Source organism: Xiphophorus hellerii, chromosome 2 (assembly GCF_003331165.1).
Source record: "Xiphophorus hellerii strain 12219 chromosome 2, Xiphophorus_hellerii-4.1, whole genome shotgun sequence".
Lineage (NCBI taxonomy): Eukaryota > Metazoa > Chordata > Actinopteri > Cyprinodontiformes > Poeciliidae > Xiphophorus > Xiphophorus hellerii.
In genome coordinates, this window is record NC_045673.1 from 24,070,756 (window position 1) to 24,097,886 (window position 27,131).

The 27,131-nt window shown below is 42.5% G+C and overlaps 1 protein-coding gene across 9 annotated transcripts in view; it reads right to left on the reverse strand.

The window, feature by feature from the left end:
- Window positions 1-27,131, reverse strand: part of LOC116736696 (pleckstrin homology domain-containing family A member 7-like) — a 161,938-nt gene that overhangs the window by 49,858 nt on the left and 84,949 nt on the right. For all 9 annotated transcript variants that reach the window (XM_032589380.1, XM_032589352.1, XM_032589424.1 and 6 more), the window contains 4 exons: window positions 26,809-26,926; window positions 17,125-17,229; window positions 15,481-15,553; window positions 12,198-12,298 (listed from right to left, as the gene is read on the reverse strand). In XM_032589380.1, the coding sequence (XP_032445271.1) occupies window positions 12,198-12,298; window positions 15,481-15,553; window positions 17,125-17,229; window positions 26,809-26,926 (397 nt within the window). The remainder of the gene's footprint in view (window positions 1-12,197; window positions 12,299-15,480; window positions 15,554-17,124; window positions 17,230-26,808; window positions 26,927-27,131) is intronic.

A 27,131-nucleotide genomic window follows, 5' to 3' on the forward strand; every position in this document is an offset into this window, starting at 1 on the left:
TCCAGAGACAGAAGACATGTTGGTGTGTTGAGGTTTCCAACCCTGACCGGCTTTGAGATAGCAGCTGGGCGTGGCGGCGTGGCGAAGTGACCTGTAACGCCGATGCCATACTTTTGCTTCTAGATTCCACATGTTTCGACCGAGCTGCACCAAACTTGGCTTGAGTGATGCTGGTGTGATGTCTGAAAATTCTATGTCATCAGATTATGACGTCATCTAAGCCCCGCCCCCTCAGAACAGGAAGTGCTATTTTTTTCCTTGGAAACTTTCATCTATGGCTCTCTTGACCTAATCAAGGTGATTCTGTGTTGGATGACAGATAGGAAGTTGGTCTCGCTTGCTTTAAAGTGCCAAGAGTTTTCAATGGCGGCAACGCCGTTCGTATACGTTTGCCTCTACATTCCACATATTTTGACCGAGCTGCATCAAACTTGGCCTGAGTGATCCTGGAGGCTTGCCCGTCGATCCTACGTCATCACATTGTGACGTCATCTAAGCCCCGCCCCCTCGGAACCGGAAGTGCCTTTTTTTCCTTGGAAAGCTCTGTTTATGGCTCTCTTGACCTAATCAAGGTGATTCTGTGTTGGATGACAGATAGGAAGTTGGTCTCGCTTGCTTTAAAGTGCCAAGAGTTTTCAATGGCGGCAACGCCGTTCGTATACGTTTGCCTCTACATTCCACATATTTTGACCGAGCTGCATCAAACTTGGCCTGAGTGATCCTGGAGGCTTGCCCGTCGATCCTACGTCATCATATTATGACGTCATCTAAGCCCCGCCCCCTCGGAACAGGAAGTGCCGTTTTTTTCCTTGGAAAGCTCTGTTTATGGCTCTCTTGACCTAATCAAGATGATTCGGATGATAAACTCTGTCAATGCTCACTGCTGGCTGAACCGTGTGGGCGTGGCCAAATGGCGAATATCAGTCCCTCGCCATATACATACGTTTGGCTCTAATTCACACATGGATCATCCGATTGGCGCCAAACTGGATATGTATGACCTTTGTTCTGCTCTAAAGAGCCCAACGGGTTTGAGATGTAATTTGGGGAAAATGCGCGACAGCTTCTGCGGCGGCTAGCGGGCGGCAGTGCTGGAAACTGCGGCAGAGCTTCTGCGGTGGGGAGCGGGCTGCGGCTCTGGAAAACGCGCGAGAGCTTCTGCGGTGGCCGGAACCCCCGCGGTGGCCAATAGGCCGGAGCGGCGCTTGCTGCGAGGGCCGCCCGAGGCTGCTTGCAGCTTTAATTATTATTACGATTCTGCCCCCCCAAAGAGGCGCCTTTTTGGGGGCTTTATCATATTCAAAAACTCACCAAACTTGGCGGTGGCGACTAGAAAATTTAAAAATTTTGAATTTTAAGGTTGTCGCAAAAATCGCAAAAAAAATTGCTGAACGGCGGCAACTAGCAATTTTCTGTTGACACAATGGTATGAACGTACTTCATCGTAGAGACATGAAATTTGGTACACATGTAGAGCTCACCAAAAGACTCAGAACTTACATTTAATGTTATAAGCCAACTATCACAGGAAGTCGGCCATTTTGTATTGAACGTCCATTTTTTACCTCGATTTTGACGTTTACAGCCTTCGTATTTGATCGAACTCCTCCTAGGGATTTCGATTGATCGACTTCAAACTTGGTCAGTCTGATCATAAGGCATGTTTGATTTAAAGTTATCAAATTGGTGAGTTTTGGAGCATGTTGAAGGGGGGTTAGCAGGGGTCAAAGTTCACCTACTCGCCATGAAACACGAAACTCTTATATTTCCTATACAAAAACACGTAGAGGGACCAAACTTTCAGTGATTGATCGTCATCGGGTGACCTACAATACCCTATGGTCAAATGATGACATCACTTAGGCCACGCCCCCTGAGAACAGGAAGTGTCATGTTTTACTGTGAACGGTCGCTATCTTAGCCCTTTGACCTCATCAATATGAAACTGTGTCCAGAGACAGAAGACATGTTGGTGTGTTGAGGATTCCAACCCTGACCGGCTTTGACATAGCAGGTGGGCGTGGCGGCGTGGCGAAGTGACCTGTAACGCCGTTGCCATACGTTTGGCTCTGAATTCCACAATTTCGGGCCCAGCTGCTCCAAACTCACTAGGATGGATCCTTATCCACTCACCGACAGGAATTCATAACAAAATTTGGTGGGCGTGGCCTAATTTCTCTATAGCGACCCCTAGAGTATTTTAAATGAACAGCCCCAAGCCATGCTTAAACCTAGAATTACGAAACTTGGTACACATGTGTATTTTGTCGGGACGTACAAAAAAGTCTCTTAGAGCTATGCTCTAAACCCAACAGGAAGTCGGCCATTTTAGATTGAATTTCATTTGACCTCGATTTTGACGTTTACAGCATTCGTATTTGATCGAACTCCTCCTAGGGATTTCGATTGATCGGCTTCAAACTCGGTCAGTCTGATCATAAGGCATGTCTGATTTAAAGTTATCAAATTGGTGACTGTATGAGCTTGCTGAAGGGGGGTTACCAGGGGTCAAAGTTCACCTACTCGCCATGAAACACGAAACTCTTATATATCCTGCACAGAAACTCACAGAGACACCAAATTTTCAGTTATTGATCAACAATAGGTGTCCTAAAATACCCTGTGGTGAAATGATGACATCGCTTAGGCCACGCCCCCTGAGAACAGGAAGTGTCATGTTTTACTGTGAACGGTCGCTATCTTAGCCCTTTGACCTAATCAACATGAACCTGTGTCCAGAGACAGAAGACATGTTGGTGTGTTGAGGTTTCCAACCCTGACCGGCTTTGAGATAGCAGCTGGGCGTGGCGGCGTGGCGAAGTGACCTGTAACGCCGATGCCATACGTTTGCTTCTAGATTCCACATGTTTCGACCGAGCTGCACCAAACTTGGCTTGAGTGATGCTGGTGTGATACCTGAAAATTCTATGTCATCAGATTATGACGTCATCTAAGCCCCGCCCCCTCAGAACAGGAAGTGCTATTTTTTTCCTTGGAAACTTTCATCTATGGCTCTCTTGACCTAATCAAGGTGATTCTGTGTTGGATGACAGATAGGAAGTTGGTCTCGCTTGCTTTAAAGTGCCAAGAGTTTTCAATGGCGGCAACGCCGTTCGTATACGTTTGCCTCTACATTCCACATATTTTGACCGAGCTGCATCAAACTTGGCCTGAGTGATCCTGGAGGCTTGCCCGTCAATCCTACGTCATCACATTATGACGTCATCTAAGCCCCGCCCCCTCGGAACCGGAAGTGCCGTTTTTTTCCTTGGAAAGCTCTGTTTATGGCTCTCTTGACCTAATCAAGGTGATTCTGTGTTGGATGACAGATAGGAAGTTGGTCTCGCTTGCTTTAAAGTGCCAAGAGTTTTCAATGGCGGCAACGCCGTTCGTATACGTTTGCCTCTACATTCCACATATTTTGACCGAGCTGCATCAAACTTGGCCTGAGTGATCCTGGAGGCTTGCCCGTCGATCCTACGTCATCATATTATGACGTCATCTAAGCCCCGCCCCCTCGGAACAGGAAGTGCCGTTTTTTTCCTTGGAAAGCTCTGTTTATGACTCTCTTGACCTAATCAAGATGATTCGGATGATAAACTCTGTCAATGCTCACTGCTGGCTGAACCGTGTGGGCGTGGCCAAATGGCGAATATCAGTCCCTCGCCATATACATACGTTTGGCTCTAATTCACACATGGATCATCCGATTGGCGCCAAACTGGATATGTATGACCTTTGTTCTGCTCTAAAGAGCCCAACGGGTTTGAGATGTAATTTGGGGAAAATGCGCGACAGCTTCTGCAGCGGCTAGCGGGCGGCAGTGCTGGAAACTGCGGCAGAGCTTCTGCGGTGGGGAGCGGGCTGCGGCTCTGGAAAACGCGCGAGAGCTTCTGCGGTGGCCGGAACCCCCGCGGTGGCCAATAGGCCGGAGCGGCGCTTGCTGCGAGGGCCGCCCGAGGCTGCTCGCAGCTTTAATTAGGCCCGAGCAGCAAAGCGCTGCGAAGGCCTATTGTATCTGTACTGTTTATTATTATTATTATTATTATTATTCTTATTATTCTTCCACCCAAATGAATTGCCTTTTTGGGGGCTTTATCATATTCAAAAACTCACCAAACTTGGCGGTCGCGACTAGAAAAATTCAAAATTTTGAATTTTAAGGTTGTCACAAAAATCGCAAAAAAAATTGCTCAACGGCGGCAACTAGCAATTTTCTGTTGACACAATGGTATGAACGTACTTCATCGTAGAGATATGAAATTTGGTACACTTGTAGAGCTCACCAAAAGACTCAGAACTTACATTTAATGTTATAAGCCAACTATCACAGGAAGTCGGCCATTTTGTATTGAAAGTCCATTTTTTACCTCGATTTTGACGTTTACAGCCTTCGTATTTGATCGAACTCCTCCTAGGGATTTTGATTGATCGGCTTCAAACTCGGTCAGTCTGATCATAAGGCATGTCTGATTTAAAGTTATCAAATTGGTGAGTTTTGGAGCATGTTGAAGGGGGGTTAGCAGGGGTCAAAGTTCACCTACTCGCCATGAAACACGAAACTCTTATAGTTCCTATACAAAAACACAGAGAGGGACCAAACTTTCATTGATTGATTGTCATCGGGTGTCCTAAAATACCCTGTGGTGAAATTATTTTTTTAAGTAGGCCACGCCCCCTGAGAACAGGAAGTGTCATGTTTTACTGTGAACGGCCGCTATCTTAGCCCTTTGACCTAATCAACATGAAACTGTGTCCAGAGACAGAAGACATGTTGGTGTGTTGAGTAATCCAACCCCGACCGGCTGCGATGAAGCAGGTGGGCGTGGCGGCGTTGTGAACGCCGTCGAATTTCGTTTGGCTCTGAATTCCACAATTTCGGGCCCCGCTCCTCCTAACTCACTAGGATGGATCCTTATCCACCCACCGACAGGAATTCATAACAAAATTTGGTGGGCGTGGCCTAATTTCTCTATAGCGACCCCTAGAGTATTTTAAATGAACAGCCCCATGCCATGCTTTATCCTAGAATTACGAAACTTGGTACACATGTGTATCTTGTCAGGACGTACAAAAAAGTCTCTTGGAGCCATGCTCTAAACCCAACAGGAAGTCGGCCATTTTGTATTGAAGGTCCATTTTGGACCTCGAGTTTGACGTTTACAGCCTTTGCATTTGATCGAACTCCTCCTAGGGATTTCGATTGATCGGCTTCAAACTTGGTCAGTCTGATCATAAGGCATGTCTGATTTAAAGTTATCAAATTGGTGACTGTATGAGCTTGCTGAAGGGGGGTTACCAGGGGTCAAAGTTCACCTACTCGCCATGAAACACGAAACTCTTATATTTCCTATACAAAAACACATAGAGGGACCAAACTTTCTGGGATTGATCGTCATCGCGTGTCCTAAAATACCCTGTGGTGAAATTATTTTTTTACGTAGGCCACGCCCCCTGAGAACAGGAAGTGTCATGTTTTACTGTGAACGGTCGCTATCTTAGCCCTTTGACCTAATCAACATGAAACTGTGTCCAGAGACAGAAGACATGTTGGTGTGTTGTGGATTCCAACCCCGACCGGCTGCGATGAAGCAGGTGGGCGTGGCGGCGTTGCGAACGCCGTCAAATTTCGTTTGGCTCTGAATTCCACAGTTTCGGGGTGAGCTGCTCCAAACTCACTAGGATGGATCCTTATTGACCCGCCAACAGGAATTCATAACAAAATTTGGTGGGCGTGGCCTAATTTCTCTATATCGCCCCCTAGAATATTTCAAAAAATCAGCCCCAAGCCATGCTTTAGCTTAGAATTACGAAACTTGGTACACATGTGTATCTTGTCAGGACGTACAAAAAAGTCTCTTGGAGCCATGCTCTAAACCCAACAGGAAGTCGGCCATTTTAGATTGAAGTTCATTTGACCTCGATTTTGACGTTTACAGCCTTCGTATTTGATCAAACTCCTCCTAGGGATTTCGATTGATCGACTTCAAACTTGGTCAGTCTGATCATAAGGCATGTCTGATTTAAAGTTATCAAATTGGTGAGTTTTGGAGCATGTTGAAGGGGGGTTAGCAAGGCTCAAAGTTCCCCTGTGATCGACTGTGTAATACAAAGGGCTTTGTCATGTGTAGGGCAATGCTGCCCTCTGGTGTCGAATTACTGAAATAATGAAACTATTTCAGTAATTTCAGTAATTCGACACCAGAGGGCAGCATTGCCCTACGGAATGACAGTTCAATGTTGAATTATAGAGGAAAAAATTAAATAATTTGTAATTCTAACACAAAAACTGACAGAGACACCAAAGTTTGAGTTATTGATCATCCTCGGGTGTAGAATAATATCCAATGGTTAAATGATGACATCACGTAGGCCACGCCCTCTGACAACAGGAAGTCTTGTATTTTACTGTGAACGGTCGATAGCTTCTGCACCAAACTTTGCACGAGTGACCCTGGTGGGATCCTTGACGACCCTATGTCATCATATTATGACGTCATCTAAGCCCCGCCCCCTCAGAACAGGAAGTGCCGTTTTTTTACTTGGAAAGCTCCGTTTATGGCTCTCTTGACCTAATCAAGATGATTCGGATGATAAACTCTGTCAATGCTCGCTGCTGGCTGAACCGTGTGGGCGTGGCCAAATGGCGAATATCAGTCCCTCGCCATATGCATACGTTTGGCTCTTATTCAGGCATGGATCATCCGATTGGCGCCAAACTGGATATGTATGACCTTTGTTCACCTCTAAAGAGCCCAACGGGTTTGAAATGTAATTTGGCTCCACTGCGCCCCCTAAGTTAATACATGGGTTGTATCTCCTCGACGCATCGACCGATCTGCGCCAGATTTTTCGACAGTCGTCGGGGAGCGCCGCCGAACGCATTCACGCCTGTCGCCCGGTGGACGGGCGGGGAAAACGCGCGACAGCTTCTGCGGCGGCTAGCGGGCGGCGATGCTGGAAACTGCGGCAGAGCTTCTGCGGTGGGGAGCGGGCTGCGGCTCTGGAAAACGTGCGAGAGCTTCTGCGCTGGCCGGAACCCCCGCGGTGGCCAATAGGCCGGAGCGGCGCTTGCTGCGAGGGCCGCCCGAGGCTGCTTGCAGCTTTAATTATTATTACGATTCTGCCCCCCTCTTCGTGTGCCTTTTTGGGGGCTTTATCATATTCAAAAACTCACCAAACTTGGCGGTCGCAACTAGAAAATTTAAAAATTTTGAATTTTAAGGTTGTCGCAAAAATCGCAAAAAAAATTGCTGAACGGCGGCAACTAGCAATTTTATGTTGACACAATGGTATGAACGTACTTCATCGTAGAGACATGAAATTTGGTACACTTGTAGAGCTCACCAAAAGACTCAGAACTTACATTTAATGTTATAAGCCAACTATCACAGAAAGTCGGCCATTTTGTATTGAACGTCCATTTTTTACCTCGATTTTGACGTTTACAGCCTTCGTATTTGATCGAACTCCTCCTAGGGATTTCGATTGATCGACTTCAATCTCGGTCAGTCTGATCATAAGGCATGTTTGATTTAAAGTTATCAAATTGGTGAGTTTTGGAGCATGTTGAAGGGGGGTTAGCAGGGGTCAAAGTTCACCTACTCGCCATGAAACACGAAACTCTTATATTTCCTATACAAAAACACATAGAGGGACCAAACTTTCAGTGATTGATCGTCATCGGGTGCCCTACACTACCCTATGGTCAAATGATGACATCACTTAGGCCACGCCCCCTGAGAACAGGAAGTGTCATGTTTTACTGTGAACGGTCGCTATCTTAGCCCTTTGACCTAATCAACATGAAACTGTGTCCAGAGACAGAAGACATGTTGGTGTGTTGAGGATTCCAACCCTGACCGGCTTTGACATAGCAGGTGGGCGTGGCGGCGTGGCGAAGTGACCTGTAACGCCGTTGCCATACGTTTGGCTCTGAATTCCACAATTTCGGGCCCAGCTGCTCCAAACTCACTAGGATGGATCCTTATCCACCCACCGACAGGAATTCATAACAAAATTTGGTGGGCGTGGCCTAATTTCTCTATAGCGACCCCTAGAGTATTTTAAATGAACAGCCCCAAGCCATGCTTAAACCTAGAATTACGAAACTTGGTACACATGTGTATCTTGTCGGGACGTACAAAGAAGTCTCTTAGAGCCATGCTCTAAACCCAACAGGAAGTCGGCCATTTTAGATTGAATTTCATTTGACCTCGATTTTGACGTTTACAGCATTCGTATTTGATCGAACTCCTCCTAGGGATTTCGATTGATCGGCTTCAAACTCGGTCAGTCTGATCATAAGGCATGTCTGATTTAAAGTTATCAAATTGGTGACTGTCTGAGATTGCTGAAGGGGGGTTACCAGGGGTCAAAGTTCACCTACTCGCCATGAAACACGAAACTCTTATATATCCTGCACAGAAACTCACAGAGACACCAAATTTTCAGTTATTGATCAACAATAGGTGTCCTAAAATACCCTGTGGTGAAATTATGACATTGCTTAGGCCACGCCCCCTGAGAACAGGAAGTGTCATGTTTTACTGTGAACGGTCGCTATCTTAGCCCTTTGACCTAATCAACATGAAACTGTGTCCAGAGACATAAGACATGTTGGTGTGTTGTGGATTCAAGCCCTGACCGGCTGCGATGAAGCAGGTGGGCGTGGCGGCGTTGCGAACGCCGTCGAATTTCGTTTGGCTCTGAATTCCACAATTTCGGGCCCAGCTGCTCCAAACTCACTAGGATGGATCCTTATCCACCCTCCGACAGGAATTCATAACAAAATTTGGTGGGCGTGGCCTAATTTCTCTATAGCGACCCCTAGAGTATTTTAAATGAACAGCCCTAAGCCATGCTTTAACCTAGAATTACGAAACTTGGTACACATGTGTATCTTGTCAGGACATACAAAAAAGTCTCTTAGAGCCATGGTCGAAACCCAACAGGAAGTCGGCCATTTTGTATTGAAGGTCCATTGTGGACCTCGATTTTGACGTTTACAGCCTTTGCATTTGATCGAACTCCTCCTAGGGATTTCGATTGATCGGCTTCAAACTCGGTCAGTCTGATCATAAGGCATGTCTGATTTAAAGTTATCAAATTGGTGACTGTATGAGCTTGCTGAAGGGGGGTTACCAGGGGTCAAAGTTCACCTACTCGCCATGAAACAAAAACCTCTTATATTTCCTATACAAAAACACATAGAGGGACCAAACGTTCAGTGATAGATCGTCATCGGGTGTCCTAAAATACCCTGCGGTGAAATTTTTTATTTACGTAGGCCACGCCCCCTGAGAGCTCGAAGTGTAATGTTTTACTGTGAACGGTCGCTATCTTAGCCCTTTGACCTAATCAACATGAAACTGTGTCCAGAGACAGAAGTCATGTTGGTGTGTTGTGGATTCCAACCCCGACCGGCTGCGATGAAGCAGGTGGGCGTGGCGGCGTTGCGAACGCCGTCGAATTTCGTTTGGCTCTGAATTCCACAGTTTCAGGCCGACCAGCTCCAAACTCACTAGGATGGATCCTTATCCATCCCCGAACAGGAATCCATAGCGAAATTTGGTGGGCGTGGCCTAATTTCTCTATACGGTCCCCTAGAATATTTTAAAAAATCAGCCCCAAGCGATGCTTTAACTTAGAATTACGAAACTTGGTAGACATGTGTATCTTGTCAGGACGTACAAAAAAGTCTCTTGGAGCCATGCTCTAAACCCAACAGGAAGTCGGCCATTTTAGATTGAAGTTCATTTGACCTCGATTTTGACATTTAGAGCCTTCGTATTTGATCGAACTCCTCCTTGGGATTTCGATTGATCGGCTTCAAACTCGGTCAGTCTGATCATAAGGCATGTCTGATTTAAAGTTATCAATATGGTGAGTTTTGGAGCATGTTGAAGGGGGGTTAGCAGGGCTCAAAGTTCCCCTGTGATCGACTGTGTAATATGTAATTACAAAGGGGATCCTTTGTCATTCCATAGGGCAATGCTGCCCTCTGGTGTCGAATTACTGAAATTACTAAAATAGTTTCATTATTTCAGTAATTCGACACCAGAGGGCAGCATTGCCCTACGGAATGACAGAGTTCAATTTTGTAATGTAGGAAAAAATTAAAAATTTGTAATTCTACTGTGAACGGTGATAGCTTCTGCACAAAACTTTGCACGAGTGACCCTGGCGGGATCCCTGACGACCCTATGTCATCATATTATGACGTCATCTAAGCCCCGCCCCCTCAGAACAGGAAGTGTCTTTTTTTTCCTTGGAAAGCTCCGTTTATGGCTCTCTTGACCTAATCAAGGTGATTCCTTGTTGGATGACAGATAGGAAGTTGGTCTCGCTTGCTTTAAAGTGCCAAGAGTTTTCAATGGCGGCAACGCCGTTCGTATACGTTTGCCTCTACATTCCACATACTTTGACCGAGCTGCATCAAAGTTGGCTTGAGTGATCCTGGTGGGATGCCCGTCGATCCTACGTCATCATATTATGACGTCATCTAAGCCCCGCCCCCTCGGAACAGGAAGTGCCGTTTTTTTTCCTTGGAAAGCTCTGTTTATGGCTCTCTTGACCTAATCAAGATGATTCGGATGATAAACTCTGTCAATGCTCGCTGCTGGCTGAACCGTGTGGGCGTGGCCAAATGGCGAATATCAGTCCCTCGCCATATGCATACGTTTGGCTCTAAATCACGCATGGATCATCCGATTGACGCCAAACTGGATATGTATGACCTTTGTTCACCTCTAAAGAGCCCAACGAGGTTGAAATGTAATTTGGCTCCACTGCGCCCCCTAAGTTAATACATGGGCTGTATCTCCTCGATGCATCGACCGATCTGCACCAGATTTTTTGACAGTCGTCGGGGAGTGCCGCCGAACGCATTCACGCGTGTCGCCCGGTGGACGGGCGTGGAAAATGCGCGACAGCTTCTGCGGCGGCTAGCGGGCGGCGGTGCTGGAAACTGCGGCAGAGCTTCTGCGGTGGGGAGTTGGCTGCGGCTCTGGAAATCGTGCGAGAGCTTCTGCGGTGGCCGGAACCCCCGCGGTGGCCAATAGGCCGGAGCGGCGCTTGCTGCGAGGGCCGCCCGAGGCTGCTTGCAGCTTTAATTGTGTTTGTGACACAATGAATTTTGTGTCATGCAGTCATAGTCATAAAGATGGCTGAAAAAATCAAGCAATAAATAGATTTATGTCATAATCTTTATCATTATCAATATCACCTCAAAATAAGTCCATATTACCGTCTTTCTGATTGGCAGCCAGTCAAATTGATCAAGCTGCTTTACCCCCCAAGCAGGCAGACCTAGCAACCTAGCATAGCTAGCATAACTAGCAAGCGTGAAATGGGCAAGTTTCTGACAAGAAAAAGACCTCACAGGAAACTAAAACTGGATGGTATGAGGCTGAATTTATGCTAAAATAATGTAATAATTATTGAATAGTGTATAAAAGTAGATAAAAGTTTGTTTCTTTACATTTTGTAGCATTGTCTGTGGGTCCTAACGCAGAAGCTAATGCTGTTTGGGGAGTTGAAAAGTTTGTGAACCACTGCACTAAAAAAACTTGCTGCTGCAATTACAGAAAGCGTCTCTACAGCATGTGGACTTCAGGAAGCTACATCCAAAAGCCACGCACTTAAAATCAAAATCAAAAACATCCAGGTTTGTGATCGTAACGTGACAAAATGTGGAAAAGTTGAAGGGTTATAAAGGGCAAGTCGCTGTATTGGCATTTAGCACGAGCTTCTCAGGCTGAAATGACAGAAATAGCTCAGTGGAAACTTCTCAGCTTTAAATAGCAGGAAGCGTACATACATTTTATCTCAAGTGGTTCCAGTGGGAGGAAAAAAACCCAATATCTGTCAGTCAGGATGGAATCACTACCAACCTGCGGTCATGACGCACAGCATCAAGACTGTTTTTTGAACGTGAAAGAGAAAACCCTGCGACTCCTTTTTATCGCCGCTTTGACATTTCAATGTTTTCATTCGGTAAATTGTGCGCTAACAGACTTGAAGAACATTTGCAAATGATGAGCTGAGAAATATTTACTGCTTATTGTTATTACAAAAAAAAACAACAAAACTTTTTCATCTTAACTTTAAGAGAAAACCACAATCACATTAGAGCAATAAAAAAAGAAAAGAACTACCAGGCAGCATAGAAAGAGTGCTAACAAAAAGAGGCGTACCTTGAAGGCATACTTGCGGCTGATGTGATCTTCGGGGTCAACGGGTGAAATGACATAGCTGGGCAGAGGAATACTGCCCAAGACCGCCTCCTCTCTGCTGTCTGCAGAGAGAGAGAGAGAGAAAGTGAATGAGGGAGTGGATAATCAGGGTGGAGTAGGTGAGGGAAAACAGAGATAAAGATAGAGAGGAAAGGAAGGGGCAATAAAATAAGTATCACTCATCACCCTCTAATTTCACGCCCCGTCCGCCACCAGTGACACGACGCTCTCATGCCGTCGCTCCATGTGCCAGAAGCTAAATGAGCGGCGAAGTAAAAGCTAGCCACCCGCCAAACATGCGTTTCTCCAGCCCTTGACCTTTCACCTTTACCCTAAACTTTTGTCTTAATGCCTAGAGCCGCTGCTTGAGGAATGATGTTCTCACATTTTTAAAAATATCGTTCTATGTTTACAACTCCGTACATGTTGGCTTTCCACTCGGTACCGTCTCAGAGAATTACAACATGTGTGTGGCGTGTTCAATGATTGCTTCATTGTAAAATTCACTGCTGATATGAAGGAATGTGCGCATGCCGACATGTCCGCGTCTCCGAGTGTTTGGGTGGAAGGTGATAAAGGGACGCTGTAGATTAAACGGAGAGTTGGGTTGAAAATAATCCAAGGTCGTTTGGAGGACACATTCCCCACATGGTGGACGAGATGGTCCACACACACACACACGCACACCCACCCCAACACACCCACACACACACACACACACACGGAGCAAACCTGATCAGCTCAGAGTTAAATTAAGAGTTGTCTAGTTACATTTACTTAAATAACTAGAGTACTTTTTTACTTTTAAGAGTCTTTTTTTTCTCCATGAAGTTTTTTTGCTGCTCTTACTTGAGTAAGACGTCTGGCTCCTCTACCCGCTGTGAGAAACTTCACTGAATGAACGGAAAAACATCACCAGACACAGACCTGCTGTTTTTGTTAAAGTTTCATAAGATTATTTTATTGAGAGAAACTGATTTGGACAAATGTTTATTTTGCTTGATTTTGTTATTTTCTAATTATATAAAACTTTATATTTTGGTCCGTCTGATGAAACTTCATCTGTTACTTGAGCCGCCTTTTCACCAAACCCTTTTAAGAGTAAACACTCCACTCTTACTGAGGCCTGTCGCAATAAATCAGTTATTGGCACGATAAATTAAAATAAGCCAAATAATTTCCACTTGCGTTGATTTATCATTTTAATCTTTTCTCTCCTTTTCTACCAAAAACTGGATGATAAAATTCTTCAGTCTGATGCTTTGATCTCAACTAGCCCCCTTTTTTTGAAGGGCAACTTTATTTACAGAGTCTTCATAATTCATTTTATTTGTTGTTTCTGTTTTGTTTTGAGACGGGCTCTGATTGGTTATCTAGATTGAACTTTGAGCACTGGGAGAAAACAGATTATCTGTCTCATCACACCGTATGGTTACAACATAGTAACAGTTTCAACAAATGTGTATTTTTATAAAAGTTACACACTGCAGCTTTAAAAACTCTTGTAGTTAGCCGTTCATGATCTTCCTTGTATTTTATCGTTTAAAAACTGACAAAAAAAAAAAAGGCAAAACAAAAGAAATCTAGAGCCCTAACAGAAACCAGTACCCACGACATAATAGAAACACCAACATGCGGCTGTGTTCGTGAACACGCGGGGTGAAAAGAAACGACAAGCGTTGCCGGATCAAGACTTTTCACGTTGAGAGCAGAAACCTTTGAACTGAGGGAGAAAAGAGACAAGAATGAAACGGCGGCGAATCGATGTCACCGAGGCGACTCCCAAAAGGTTCCCTCAAAAATATACAGAGATGGCAAAGGAGCGCGCAGAGAGGCAGATTAAGACAGGAAGGACGACAGAGCCCAGCAGTTAGTGTGTGATGTGTGTGTGCGTGTGTGTGAGCTCTTGTCACATACGTGTTTCACTAGGAAAAATCCAATTAAAGGACGCCAAGACTGATTTACTGCCTCCTTTGTCAGTTCCACTTCACAAAAACAATCAGAACGTGTTGAGCTGTCTGCACGTTTTCTACACAGTTCATACCAAAGTTAAATTTGTGATACAAATACTGTTTTTTTTTTTTTTTAAATTGTAATTTAATTTAATGTAGATTGACACACAGAGTTCTGGACCAAGTTAGTACCGTCATGACTGACCACTGACAAACTCAGGCATTTGCACTTGCAAAGTTTTTCAACTTAAAATTTCATGACCAATCTCAGCAGGCAGGCAAGTTATGATCAGCATCAGCGTATAAATAGTCTTATCAAGAAATATGAATAAAAGATTGAAGAGGAACCGGCCACTGGTCGGAATCGGACGATTTTTGATTAAGTTAGCTATTTTAATTTTTTAGCAAGTTGGGGGAAGTAGAAAAGCGACACTGCGGGAACACAATATGTTACCAAGTATTTTTGTCTAGTTTCTAGCGTAAATATCTCAGTACACTTGAAATAAGACAAAACTAACTTACAAGGAACTTTTCAGCAGGAAATAGGAAATTGTTTTTAAGTCAAAAAATCCTTAATATTGATTTAAAAATAATACTAGCTGCATTAGCAGATGAAAAATGTATTGTTATTAGTGAAATAAATCTACCAGTGGAGCTACTTTTTAAAATAAACATTAAAGGACTATTTAATGATGGCACTTGACTTAATGTAATGTTTTGATTATTGATTCTATGTTGCATGACTCTGTGTTTCTGTGTTTGTTATGATGTAAAGCACTTTGAAATGCCTTGCTGCTGAAATGTGCTACACATATAAAATTTGACTGATTGATAGAGTCACTTAAAACAAGCTCTTATATCTTGCTAAAAAGCTACTTGTAAGTTAGTTTTGTCTTATTTGAAGGGTACTAAAATATTTGCTCTACAAACTGGATCAAAAGTACTTGGTAAGATTTTGTGTTTTTGCAGTGGATGGGATGCTTCCAGAAAGGAAATTATATATTTTTTATGGAGGCGTGTTGGCTGTTCGTTCCGACTGCTACTTTTAAACAAATAACAGGAAATTCAGTGTATTTCTGCTCTGTTCTTTCCTTTTATCCATCTAACTTGGCAATGTTTAAATACTGTCTAAAAATCCAGCTTAAAGCTACAAATTTGTCCTTCACCACATTTTCTATTTTTTGGTTTCCATTGACACCTGCTACTTATTTGATCATTATTTCATTATGTTTTTGTAGTTGTATACCGTGTAAAAAAAAAAAACATGCTTTGCTCATGCTGCACAGACTCACCTTTGTAGTAGAAAAGGCAGAAATCAGATAAGACAAACCACTTCCTCTTCCAAAGGCGCATCCCAGAGCTGTCCTGCAGAGGGAAAAAAAGAGGCAAAACACTCATGAATAATAATAATAATAATAATAATAATAATAATAATAATGTACTGCAAAGTCCACAGAGTGTCAGAAGCAAGAAATGATGGGAAAAAAGGAATTTGTGACAAGACCAAGCAGATATGGAGAGAAACCGTCTTTATTAGAGGAAAAGTGAGCCGGACACAAGCAGGGAATGTTTACTGGCTCGCTGCTTTTTTCCGCTGCTTGTTTCATCCTGTATGTTCGCCTGCTAAAAATGGAGCCATTTAAAGAGGAGAGGTGACACAGCAGAAGCGGGGGAAAAAAAACTCCAACCTCAAACAAAGTTATAAATACTCGTCCCATTTGCTCAAAATGTAGAAAATGTGAGGTATCTGCGGTGTGGGCAGATGAAGGGAATAAAACACACTGTCCGCCTGGCCACAGAGACGCTGACCCGAGTGTGAGGGACGACGTGTTGTAATTGTGATATAGGTGTCATGCATAGTGATGCGTGTGCCACTGTATGTTGCCGTCTGATTCTCGCCGTCTCACCGTTCGTATTGTAGCGAGGCCAGGCGTCTTTCCGGCGGGGCGGTGCCAAGCGCCGGTTATTTTAAGTAGAACTTTAAATAAGCAAACGCGATCAAACACCAGGTGCTCCACATTTCCAAAGTACACAGAATAAATCAGGGAGGAGTAAAAGTGGGCCGCGGGGAAAAAGTCAAAACTTTACTGACCCAACTGGAGTGGATTTTGGTGGAGGAGGGGACATCTATAAAATAATAATAATAATAATAATACAGGTGTAAAGAGATAATACATGTTTCTCAAATTCGCTGCTGGTCAAGATGGCGATCCAATCAGCAGCATGACCCTGTATCATCACGGTTACAGTGTAGTCCAATCCAAGCCTCTGGGGTGTCCAAAGTGGGGCCTGAGAGCCATTCATTGCCCTTGAAATGACTTTGTTCGACCCCTGAACTCAAGAATGGTAAAAAAATAAAAAATTGGCCAACAAAATAAAAAATAATTGATGATCTGAAAAATTTGGAAATTGACTGTTTTTCTTTTAATAAGACAGTCGGAAAACTTTTTTAATGTTTTTGAATAATATACAGACTTCATAAAAATGTTTATTTTTAAAGATGGCATGTAGGCCGTGGTTAATTGTGAAACAGGTGTCATGATATGCCTATATTATGACATAGGTCATGCCTATGGGGTTCCCATTATTTCACCACTTTAGCATTTCCTACATTTGAATCTGCTTTTTTTTTTCATACAAAGTTGTGCAGTCTGCTGTATAGTATTTCAACCATGCATCAATTCCTACAATATTCCACAGTAATATCGGTGTTCGTTGTTGGTAAGCACCGCTAAGCCACTTCATTTGCACAAAGGTATTGTCATGAAGTGCGGTTATAGAGGTGGTGAGGAAAATGTGGAGGACCCAGGTTGGAATGATGAACAAATGATTTAATGGTGAAAAAGAACAAATAATTTTTTAAGGATGTGTGGTCCTAAAATAAGTCCTGAACATGAGGAGACGGACTGCGATGTCTGAGCAGGGGGGTCGTCTACCTGTTTGTACAGCCATCCTCGGACCACCACTGGGACGTTAGGATTCCTCTTGATGGATTGTTCTCTTTTCCCAAAGCTGTGAATCTTCCCACTGGATCTAGAAGCCTGCAACACACAAAACCCAAACAACCAGGAGTAATTCAGCCAAGTCAAGAAAACCTTCCATGGCATCAAGGATAAGTTAAAAACAGGCTCTTAAACCTATAGAATAGATAAGCATGTGCATTTTTGCTCTAAATGCTAAACTTCTGTATCTAATCTGCGGTTTAGAAGTTGAGATTAAAAGGAAGAGATCTGACTTATCCGAGTGGGACATAATTGGCGCTCTGCTCTTAATCAGAGCATTCAATCTCACTTACAGCAGCCCAGCACAGGCCTTCATCCACGCCATCATTATCTGTTTTTTTTGATACCTCTCTTTTTCTGCCCCAATTGTTGTCTAATTATAGTCATTACTCAGCGACAGACAATTTTCTACCCTGACTCCTGACAGTGAGAGTCACTGTTGCTATAACATTTGTCAAACAAAGACAACATTTCTCTATCCTGGGTGAGAAGGAGAACTGTGAAGTGAAAGTCAGAGGTTAATGGAGGTAACATCAAAGAAAGCGAGTCAGTAACTCTGAGAATCCATGGTGACTGCAGTGTATTATATTGTATGTCTCACAAAAGCATTAATACTCCTGAAATGGTTTAAAAATGTCATCTACCTTTTTCAAACTTTTGTAAATGGCAAAGTCTGAAAATTTGTACAACCTTCTTAATGACAGCTTTAGCTAAAAGTCTTTTGGGCTACAACTTAAAACCGTTTTACCCACTCAAATTATTCCCACTATTCAAAACAGCTGAACCTCAGGCATGACTATGTGTTCATCTAACAGGCTTTCAAAGGATCACTATGCAGACGATATTAAATCAGTAGCCTTAAATGATATGAGGTATGCAAGTTTTTATATAGTTGCCCTGTGATGGACTGGCGACCTGTCCAGGGTGACCCCGCCTTTCGCCTGTTGACAGCTGGAGAGAGGCACCAGCACCCCTCCTGACCCAACTGGGATAAGGGTGTAAGAAAATGGATGGATAAAGAAATACGTTAATGTCAACTGAAACGGCATTAGAAGGTGAAGCATCTAGTTTAGTCATTCTACGTCATTATTCATTTTTACTCAAAACGCTCAAATTTCTATTTTTATTGAAGGTAAAAAAAAAATAATAAAGGTGCTGTAAAGTGGAAATTGCATGAAGAAAAATCTGGGGTGTCTAACCAAATCCAAACCGGCTGCCTTACAAAAATGATTATTAAAAATAATACAATAAGACAAAAGTTCTTTAGTAAATAATTCATCATATTTGAAAGTACAAATGCAAAGATATATATAATAGCTTAACCATCTCATGGTCTCAGTGTGATGCTCAGCTGACATGGTCCGCCGGGGAGGCGGCGGTGGTGGTGGGGGGGGTTCCAGACGTGTCCCGTCAGACCGTCAATTTAAATTTTTATTTGCTTTTACAAATAAAAACTTGTAAAAGCACACGCGGGGTCAGTGCCACCCCACCAGACCGTGCACAGAGTAAAAAGCTCCAAATGATCCCATCTCTTAAGTCCGCGGGAGGATTACTCACTTGGCTTTCAATTAGCAAACTCAACTGGTTGCAACACTGCCACTACCATTTCATCTGACACAACTATCTTCTTTGACATCTTTTTTTTTCCTTTTGCATCTCTTACAAGGGATTGTAGCAAACTACAAACTGGATTTTTCACAGCTTTCTTTTGACAACAGATTCCCAATCGATTCAGATTCTCCCACCCGAGTTTCCTCCAGATTTACTGCTGGCTACTTGGCTGTTTCTCAGCTTAATGTTTTTCTTTCCATTTTCTGATGTTTCAATTGGCTTTTTCTGATGTGATCTGCATGTTGGAACATTGTTTTATAAACTTCCACTGACTCAACCTCTCCACTTTCTCCCTGCTGTGTTCCTTGGTCTTCATGATGCTACTAATGTTCTCAACAACCTTCTAACAGCTGAATGCTGGGATTAAATTACACACCGTCTACTGTTTAGGTCACTCCTAAAGGTAATTGGTTGAACTGAATTTTATTTAGGGGTGTCCAAGTAAAAGCATCTGCATACAAACGCATTTATTCATTTTTATTTGTACAAAACTGCTGACAGGAAAGTTTAGTGAGTGACTGAATACTTGACTATCGGTGGCTCTGGTGATGACGGATGAGGCCAACATGCTATGTATATGAAAGATAGCTGACAAAGAGCGCGCATTCCTTTCTAATAAAAGCATGTGCGTATTGAAGTGCCTGTATCCTCAACAGATATAATTTCCCTTGAGAAACTAACTGGTGCGGCTGCAGCGCCTTCACTGAGATTTAAAGAGAATCAGCCTGTATTTTGTAAGAATCCAAATACAAAGGAGAGGAGACAGCAAAGAGGAAGGTTAAAGTGAAAAGGGGAATTAAACGTAAATAAAGTAAAAAGGACGAAGGAAATGACAAAACCGAATCATCAAAATTTAAGTTGTTAAAATGGTTGACGGAGAATCGTTTTAAATAGATTTAAAAATGTATTAACACAAACCAGATATTTAGCTCTAGACTGACTTATGTTCTTTACACAGCAAAATACATTTCTGATCATCTGCTGACGGCATAAAAACATTACACACATCACTGATATGAAAAAGAAGCAACATTGTTCCAAACACTCAACTCTGAGGAACTCCATATAAAAACTCCAGCAACTACCAATCTGCATTGTCTGTTTTGAACACACTGCAATGTATTTTCACTCAAATGTATAAAAAATGTGACTATTTATCTAAGGAATGAAGAGTGGAAATTATTTTTATTTCAAAGTGATTGGTAATTTTTTTTAAATATGTAAACGTTTTGCAGGTTTTTTGTGAAAATTTTATGAATTATACCTTGTTTTTTTTTTTAGTTTACTTAGGTAATGCTTTAGCAATATAACTATAACTCAATACATCCTACATGTTATCTAACTTATACACTGTCACAAAATCACTTTACATCAAAGCCTGACACAATAAATTTTGCCGGACGATAAATCGTCCCAGAAATTATTGCGATAATAAAAAAAACAATGTCGTTTTGAGACCATTTTCAGACACAATTATGCAAGTTTGCTTTCTCGAAGGCCAAACACTTTAATTTTGTAAAAAAAAAACAAAAAAAAAACTTGGCAAGCACTGCTAACCACTAAAAACTGGAAGAAATTTCAAATATTCAAAATAAAACGTAACAAGCAAAAACACTAAGTAAAACAGAAATAAAAAACACACACCAGAAACTAAAAATAAAATGGATCATGTAAACAAAAGTTGCCCTTCAAAAATTATGATCAGAATGTAAATTGTAGAGCTCATTTGAATTTATCGTGCGATTAATTGATTAATTGCGACAGGCCTACAGTATTCTAAAATCTCAGAAGAAAGACGACATTCCCCAGACGTCCATACCCAACGTCAGTGCTGGAGGTGAATGTTTGTTTGATGTGAGCGTGAATGTCTGCCGTTCCACAGCTGGAAAGAAGCAAACAGACTCACTAATTAGAGGGAGAGGGAGGACAACTCACACAGAGACACTACAATATTGCCACGTGGTAAATATTAAGCATGTTCAAGTACGTACATGTGGCATGCCTTCCATTGTCTCTATGTGTGTGTGTGTGCAATGCGGAGGTCTATTTTTAGGCTAAGGGTAATTTTGTGGAACAGCCACTGGTCCCTGCGGTGCAGCAGCATTCTGTCTTGTAGGTGAGTGACTGAGAGTCTAAACAGCTACTTATTATGTGAGTGGCACACAATTAGGCGAGCTGAAAGCCAAGAGGGACCGTCCCGAGACCACACCGCTGCCAGTTTAATTCCCCTAGGCAAAGTAATTAAACAAGAGTAATGCCTTCCCGTCCCCTTCAGAGCTCTTGTTTGTGATGCACTTACAGGAGTCGACGCTTAATGCGAGTCCCGACCCGCGAGCTGATCGGGGGACAAAGAGTGGCAGCGTGGAGGGAGTCTGGGTTCTTTAGCAGACAGAATCACTGCCCAGGTAGCTTTTTGTACAACAAAATAGAATATGCAGGTTTAAAATTTTGGGTTAATAAAATACTCTATTTTTGAGCTGATTCGCAATTCCTCTTGGCCTCTATAGGTGTAGATGAGCAAAATATAACAGGAGCTACACGTCTATAGCTTGTTGGATTGAAAAGGAAAACCAATTAAAAGTAGACCCTCAGACGTATCTCTTAATTTTCTTTTCTGCATCCCATAAGCATTTATCTCACACTCTACGAGAGGCTACGGGAACAGAGAGATGATGAAAAGAAACTCATCTGACGTAGATGCAAAAGGCATTACCTCCGGGCTACAGTAATCATAAAGAATCTTCCTATGCATGGTGGCTCACCCAAAGGTGCCTTTTACACAGGTATAAATCCAAAGAAATAAAATACAGTGGGGAGAACAAGTATTTGATACACTGTTGATTTTTCAGGTTTTCCCACTTGCAAAGCATGTAGAAGACTGTAATTTTTATCATAGCTACTCTTCAACTGTGAGTGATGGAATCTAAAACAAAAATCCAGAAAAATACAATGTATGATTTTTAAATAATTAATTTCCATTTTATTGTGTGAAATAAGTATTTGATACACCAGAAAAACGAAACTTAATATTTGGTACAGAAACCTTTGTTTGCAATTACAGAGATCAGACGTTTCCTGTAGTTCTTGACCAGGTTTGCACACACTGCAGCAGGGATTTTGGCCCACTCCTCCATACAGATCTCCTCCAGAGCCTTCAGGTTTCGGGGCTGTCGCTGGGCCACACGGACTTTAAGCTCCCTCCAAAGATTTTCTATTGGATTCAGGTCTGGAGACTGGCTAGGCCACTCCAGGACCTTAAGATGTTTCCTACGGAGCCACTCTTTAGTTGCCCTGGCTGTGTGTTTTGGGTCGTTATCATGCTGGAAGACCCAGCCACGACCCATCTTCAGTGCTCTTACTGAGGGAAGGAGGTTGTTGGCCAAAATCTCACGATACATGGCCCCATCCATCCTTCCCACAATATGGTGCAGTCGTCCTGTCCCCTTTGCAGAAAAGCATCCCCAAAGAATGATGCTTCCACCGCCATGCTTCACGGTTGGGATGGTGTTCTTGGGGTTGTACTCATCATTCTTCTTCCTCCAAACATGACGAGTGGAGTTTAAACCAAAAAGTTCTATTTTTGTCTCATCAGACCACATGACCTTCTCCCATTCCTCCTCTGGATCATTCAGATGGTCATTTGCAAACATCAGACGGGCTTTGACATGCGTTGGCTTGAGGAAGGGCACCTTGCGTGCACTGCAGGATTTTAATCCTTGACGGCGTAGAGTGTTACTGATTGTTTTCTTTGAGACTGTGGTCCCAGCTCTATTCAGGTCATTGACCAGGTCCTGCCGTGTAGTTCTGGGCTCATTCCTCACCTTCCTCAAGATCAATGATGCTCCACGAGGTGAGATCTTGCATGGCGCCCCAGACCGAGGGAGATTTTCCGTTATTTTGTATTTCTTCCATTTTCTAATAATTGCACCAACTGTTGTTGCCTTCTCACCAAGCTGCTTGCCTATTGTCCTGTAGCCCATCCCAGCCTTGTGCAGGTCTACAATTTTATCCCTGATGTCCTTACACAGCTCTCTGGTCTTGGGCATTGTGGAGATGCTGGAGTCTGATTGATTGAGTGTGTGGACAGGTGTCTTTTATACAGGTAACAAGTTCAAACAGGTGCAATTAATACAGGTAATGAGTGGAGAACAGGAGGGCTTCTTAAAGAAGAACTAACATGTCTGTGAGAGCCAACATTCTTACTGGTTGATAGATGATCAAATACTTATTTCACACAATAAAATGGAAATTAATTATTTAAAAATCATACATTGTATTTTTCTGGATTTTTGTTTTAGATACCATCACTCACAGTTGAAGAGTAGCTATGATAAAAATTACAGTCTTCTACATGCTTTGCAAGTGGGAAAACCTGAAAAATCAACAGTGTATCAAATACTTGTTCTCCCCACTGTATATTATTTCTAGTCATCATCTTGTTATGATAAATAATTACTAGCTAAATTAATCAGATAATATGTCAGATTTACTTTAAGCATGTGTAATGCCGAGGTGAGTGCAGCACAAGCAGAACATCTGTGTTGGCAGCAAGAGATCAAGTAACTTATTGGGCCTGCAATGATTATTTTAGAAATCTGTTAATTTATCAATTATTCAGATAATTAATCGATTAATCTGATTAAAAATGGAAAACATTCAGCAGATTTTCCATTTAATGTTTTTTTTTAAAATAATTTTAGAAATACATTTAAATATAAAAATAAATAATTCCATTTCTTTCAAAGATGACAAAATTCAGATTTTATTGCCTAACATGCGGCAGCATAGCATTTCTTTAGTGAGCGCTTGCTCATTTATAGCAAAGTATGGAAGTGCAGCTACAAAAACACTTCAAACATCAATTTGTGAAAAGGCTCAACGTCAGTGTACGATTAATCTGCTGATATATTTTTTTTTGATTGACTGATTAATAATTGGCTAATAATTGCTTAACAGAAGATTTTATTTACAGAATTTGAACTTGGGGAAGCTAAAACAATGAGGAATTTCAGGCAGAACATATTTACCTTTAATTTTTGTTAAATAAAAAAAAAACTTATTTTGAATTTAAGATGCTAAATGTATATGTTTTTGTAAATCTTGCCTTAGTTACTTTGATGTTATTCTTTTAGCAAATGGCCTTTTCTGAGACCGTGTACTCCTGTTCACAATTAATCGATAACTAAATTAGTTGATTATTATAACCATAATTGATTCATCACAATTAATCATTTCAGCCCTAACTGGGTCATTGTTGCCACATGTGTATAAGAATTTTGGCATTCACCGAAATTCCATGTGGCACCTTTAGATCGCGACTGCCAGGCCATAAAATTTGTCAACATTCCCAAAAAAATTCAGTGTTAGCCCAGATTAGCTGAAGAGTTTCTCTGAAGCTGCGAATGTAAAATACTGTAACTGGGGTAAAACTGCTTTAAGAAGAAGCAGTTGCCTTTTTCTTCATTTTTTAAACTAACTCATGTCCATCTAAACAGCTTAAAAGTTGTGATTTTACTCCAATTTGATGGACTTCTAAATCCTAAAATGCAGGAACGTCTGTCGTTGACTGCAAAGTCCGTCTTTCATTTGATTAGACGCTCGATTCACTCGCATCGCCCAGTCTTTCCCAAAAAGACTTTCATATTTCAAATATACAAATTCAAGTCTCTGATGTCCGTCTATGGTCGTTCCTGGCTCCAGAAACACCCAGATGGAGAAATTCAAAGAGAAGCGTTTCAAAGCATTGATGACGGAGGTTCTTAAATCTGTTCGTTCCCATCCCATCAACGCCTCCCGTAAAAAGGCAAGAAGGATGAGGCTGGTGGACTAGATCTGTCTCCATGCACCAGTTTGCGTCTGACACCCAAAGTGACAGAGTGTGTGTGTGTGTGGGTGTGTCCGGGTTTTCTCTCTGGCCAGTTACTCGGGAACAATCCCGCCTTTAAAATACTTGGAATCAAATGAAAACAACAATTTTTGAAAGCAGTTTGATACTACCATACCAACAAAGCTAAAGAGAAAGCTAATAATAATAATAATACCATATCAATAAGGATATCATTGTATCGCAGCATTTAGAACCAAGAGTGATGGTCCAGGCTTCGCATCATGACTATTTTATCAAAGCAATGTTTTCTGAACAGTTTCGCTAGCTATCAAGGGAAATTTGTGTCGAAGCTTTCTTTCAGCCATCTGACTGGCAGTGCACATAGGCCTGTCACAATAACTAATTTGGCTTGATTAATTGTCCCAGTAATTGTTGCTCATGGAGCATTGAAATTGCATTCCTAGATGAATAAATTGGAAAGCGACGCAAACTTTAAAGGAGAAGAGACTTGAAGTAAAATGTGCGTCGCTTTTCATTTTTAGGTCATCATGTTACATTTTTACAGTACTCCAGCATATATGGCAAGTTAGTAAACATAGTCACAACACGTTTAATTAAAGATATACTGTACATTAATGTGAGGTAGTTTTTTTTGTCAGATTGGTTCTTTTTTCTAAATTCTTAAAGTTAAAAGTAAAAAGTAGATAAACCACGTACTACTGTTCGACACGCCTATTTCTTAGGCTGAAAGATGTTATTTTTAAACAGTAAGACAGGGGAGCTGAGGAGGCGTATGAATGCACCAAAATATATATATATATATATAAAAATAAAAAAAAATCCAGAACATGCAACAGGGACCTCTACATGTCACTTTGATTAATCCCATTCCCAGATATTATGAAGGCTGCTTTAAAACCACAAAATAACCAAACGTGACTCCAACACGTGGAGACGACGAGAGCCGAGGAGAGAATTGTGACACATTACTCTCGGAGGGGAAGTGGGTAATTTCTGTTTCAGCACATCCTCTGATGTCTTGTCAGGGGAGGAATAGATATGACTTTTTCAGACGGCGGGTTTCAAATCGAGATGGCGGTGCGTCGCGTGAGAGGGGATACCAATGATTCATCTTCAGACAGGCCTCTTTCTTCAGAGTTGTCCTCGTCAGTGTGGGCTTTATTTTACCGCCATCTGATGACAGGTAGGGGAGTGATGAGCCAGAGCACCTGGGACGGCCGCGGGGCCGATAAAACACTTGGGCTTGGAAGCCGTGATTGGGTGTCTTGATGGATGTCCTGTCATCTGTTGCGCCTTACTCGATGACACGAGTGCAATCTGGGCCGCGCGGCACCTGTTTACGGAGCCGGAGAAGCCAGAGAAAACGGAGCTGGAGACGACTGTGTTAAAGTGCAAGAGATAGAGTAACAGAAGCAAAAAGCCTCGGCGGCATCTCTGCTTGGCAAAGACGGAAGGGCTCGGGACCTACGCGTGATCTGAATCGGAGATCTTTAACTTCAAAGCTTCTTTAGGAAATTCTGTGACGTTCGCAGCAAGTCAAAGTTTACTTTTATTTAACCTTAAATAAAGGTTTTAATAAATGTGCTGCTGGTGTGTGCCTTTTAAGCACCTCACAGTTTTTGGCAGGAATCTGACGCCGTACATGAAGCAGTGAAGTGAGCCTTTATTTTAGACATCACAAATTCACATTTGCACTGTTTTCTGTACTCCCGTTTGGGTTTCTACTGCCATCTTAAAACAGACGCAGATATCAACCGAGCTGCACCGTCTGTAGCCAAATGGGAAATTCAACTGCAGTAGCCAGCCTCCAACCCAAAGAGGGCAGCACTAAGACAGTTTAAGGCCAAATATTACAAGATTAAACACTTTAATGTCACAATTTGCACAGCATCAAATTATAGCACCTTAAAGCTCAATTTATACAGCTTCTGGCCACAAACAAAAAAGCTGATTTTGGGTTTAGTTACTGAGATTGAGATTTCTGATCAAAATTCACATCCAGCCAACGTAAAATTGTCCGACTCCAGGCACCAGTCAATTTCTCCATGTCGCTCTTTGTTACACGTGGACAAAGTTACAAACATCATGCTCTGGCCGACCAGAGAATGTCACAAAAACAAGCAAGTACCTTATAGACAAGCACAGACATGCCCACCCACCTTGGATGCAGAGGCGGAGTCCACGGTGGAGGAGGTGATGGCGGTGGAGGCCTCACTCACAGTGGTGCTGGAGAGCTGCTCAGCCGTGAATCTGGACATCATGCGAGGAGCCTGCGACCTGCACACACACACGCAAAGGAACGAGTGTCAGACTGCTCTGCCCCGGAAATAGACAGCTGATCAAACGTGCCACAGTCACACTTTTGGTTTACTGGAATGTCGTCGGTCTGCTTAACAAATCTACAAGTGCTCCACAAAATTCACACTCTATCTACTTTCTAGGTTGTAAAAGCCGTCCCTCCACGGCTAGTCGACAAGCAGCA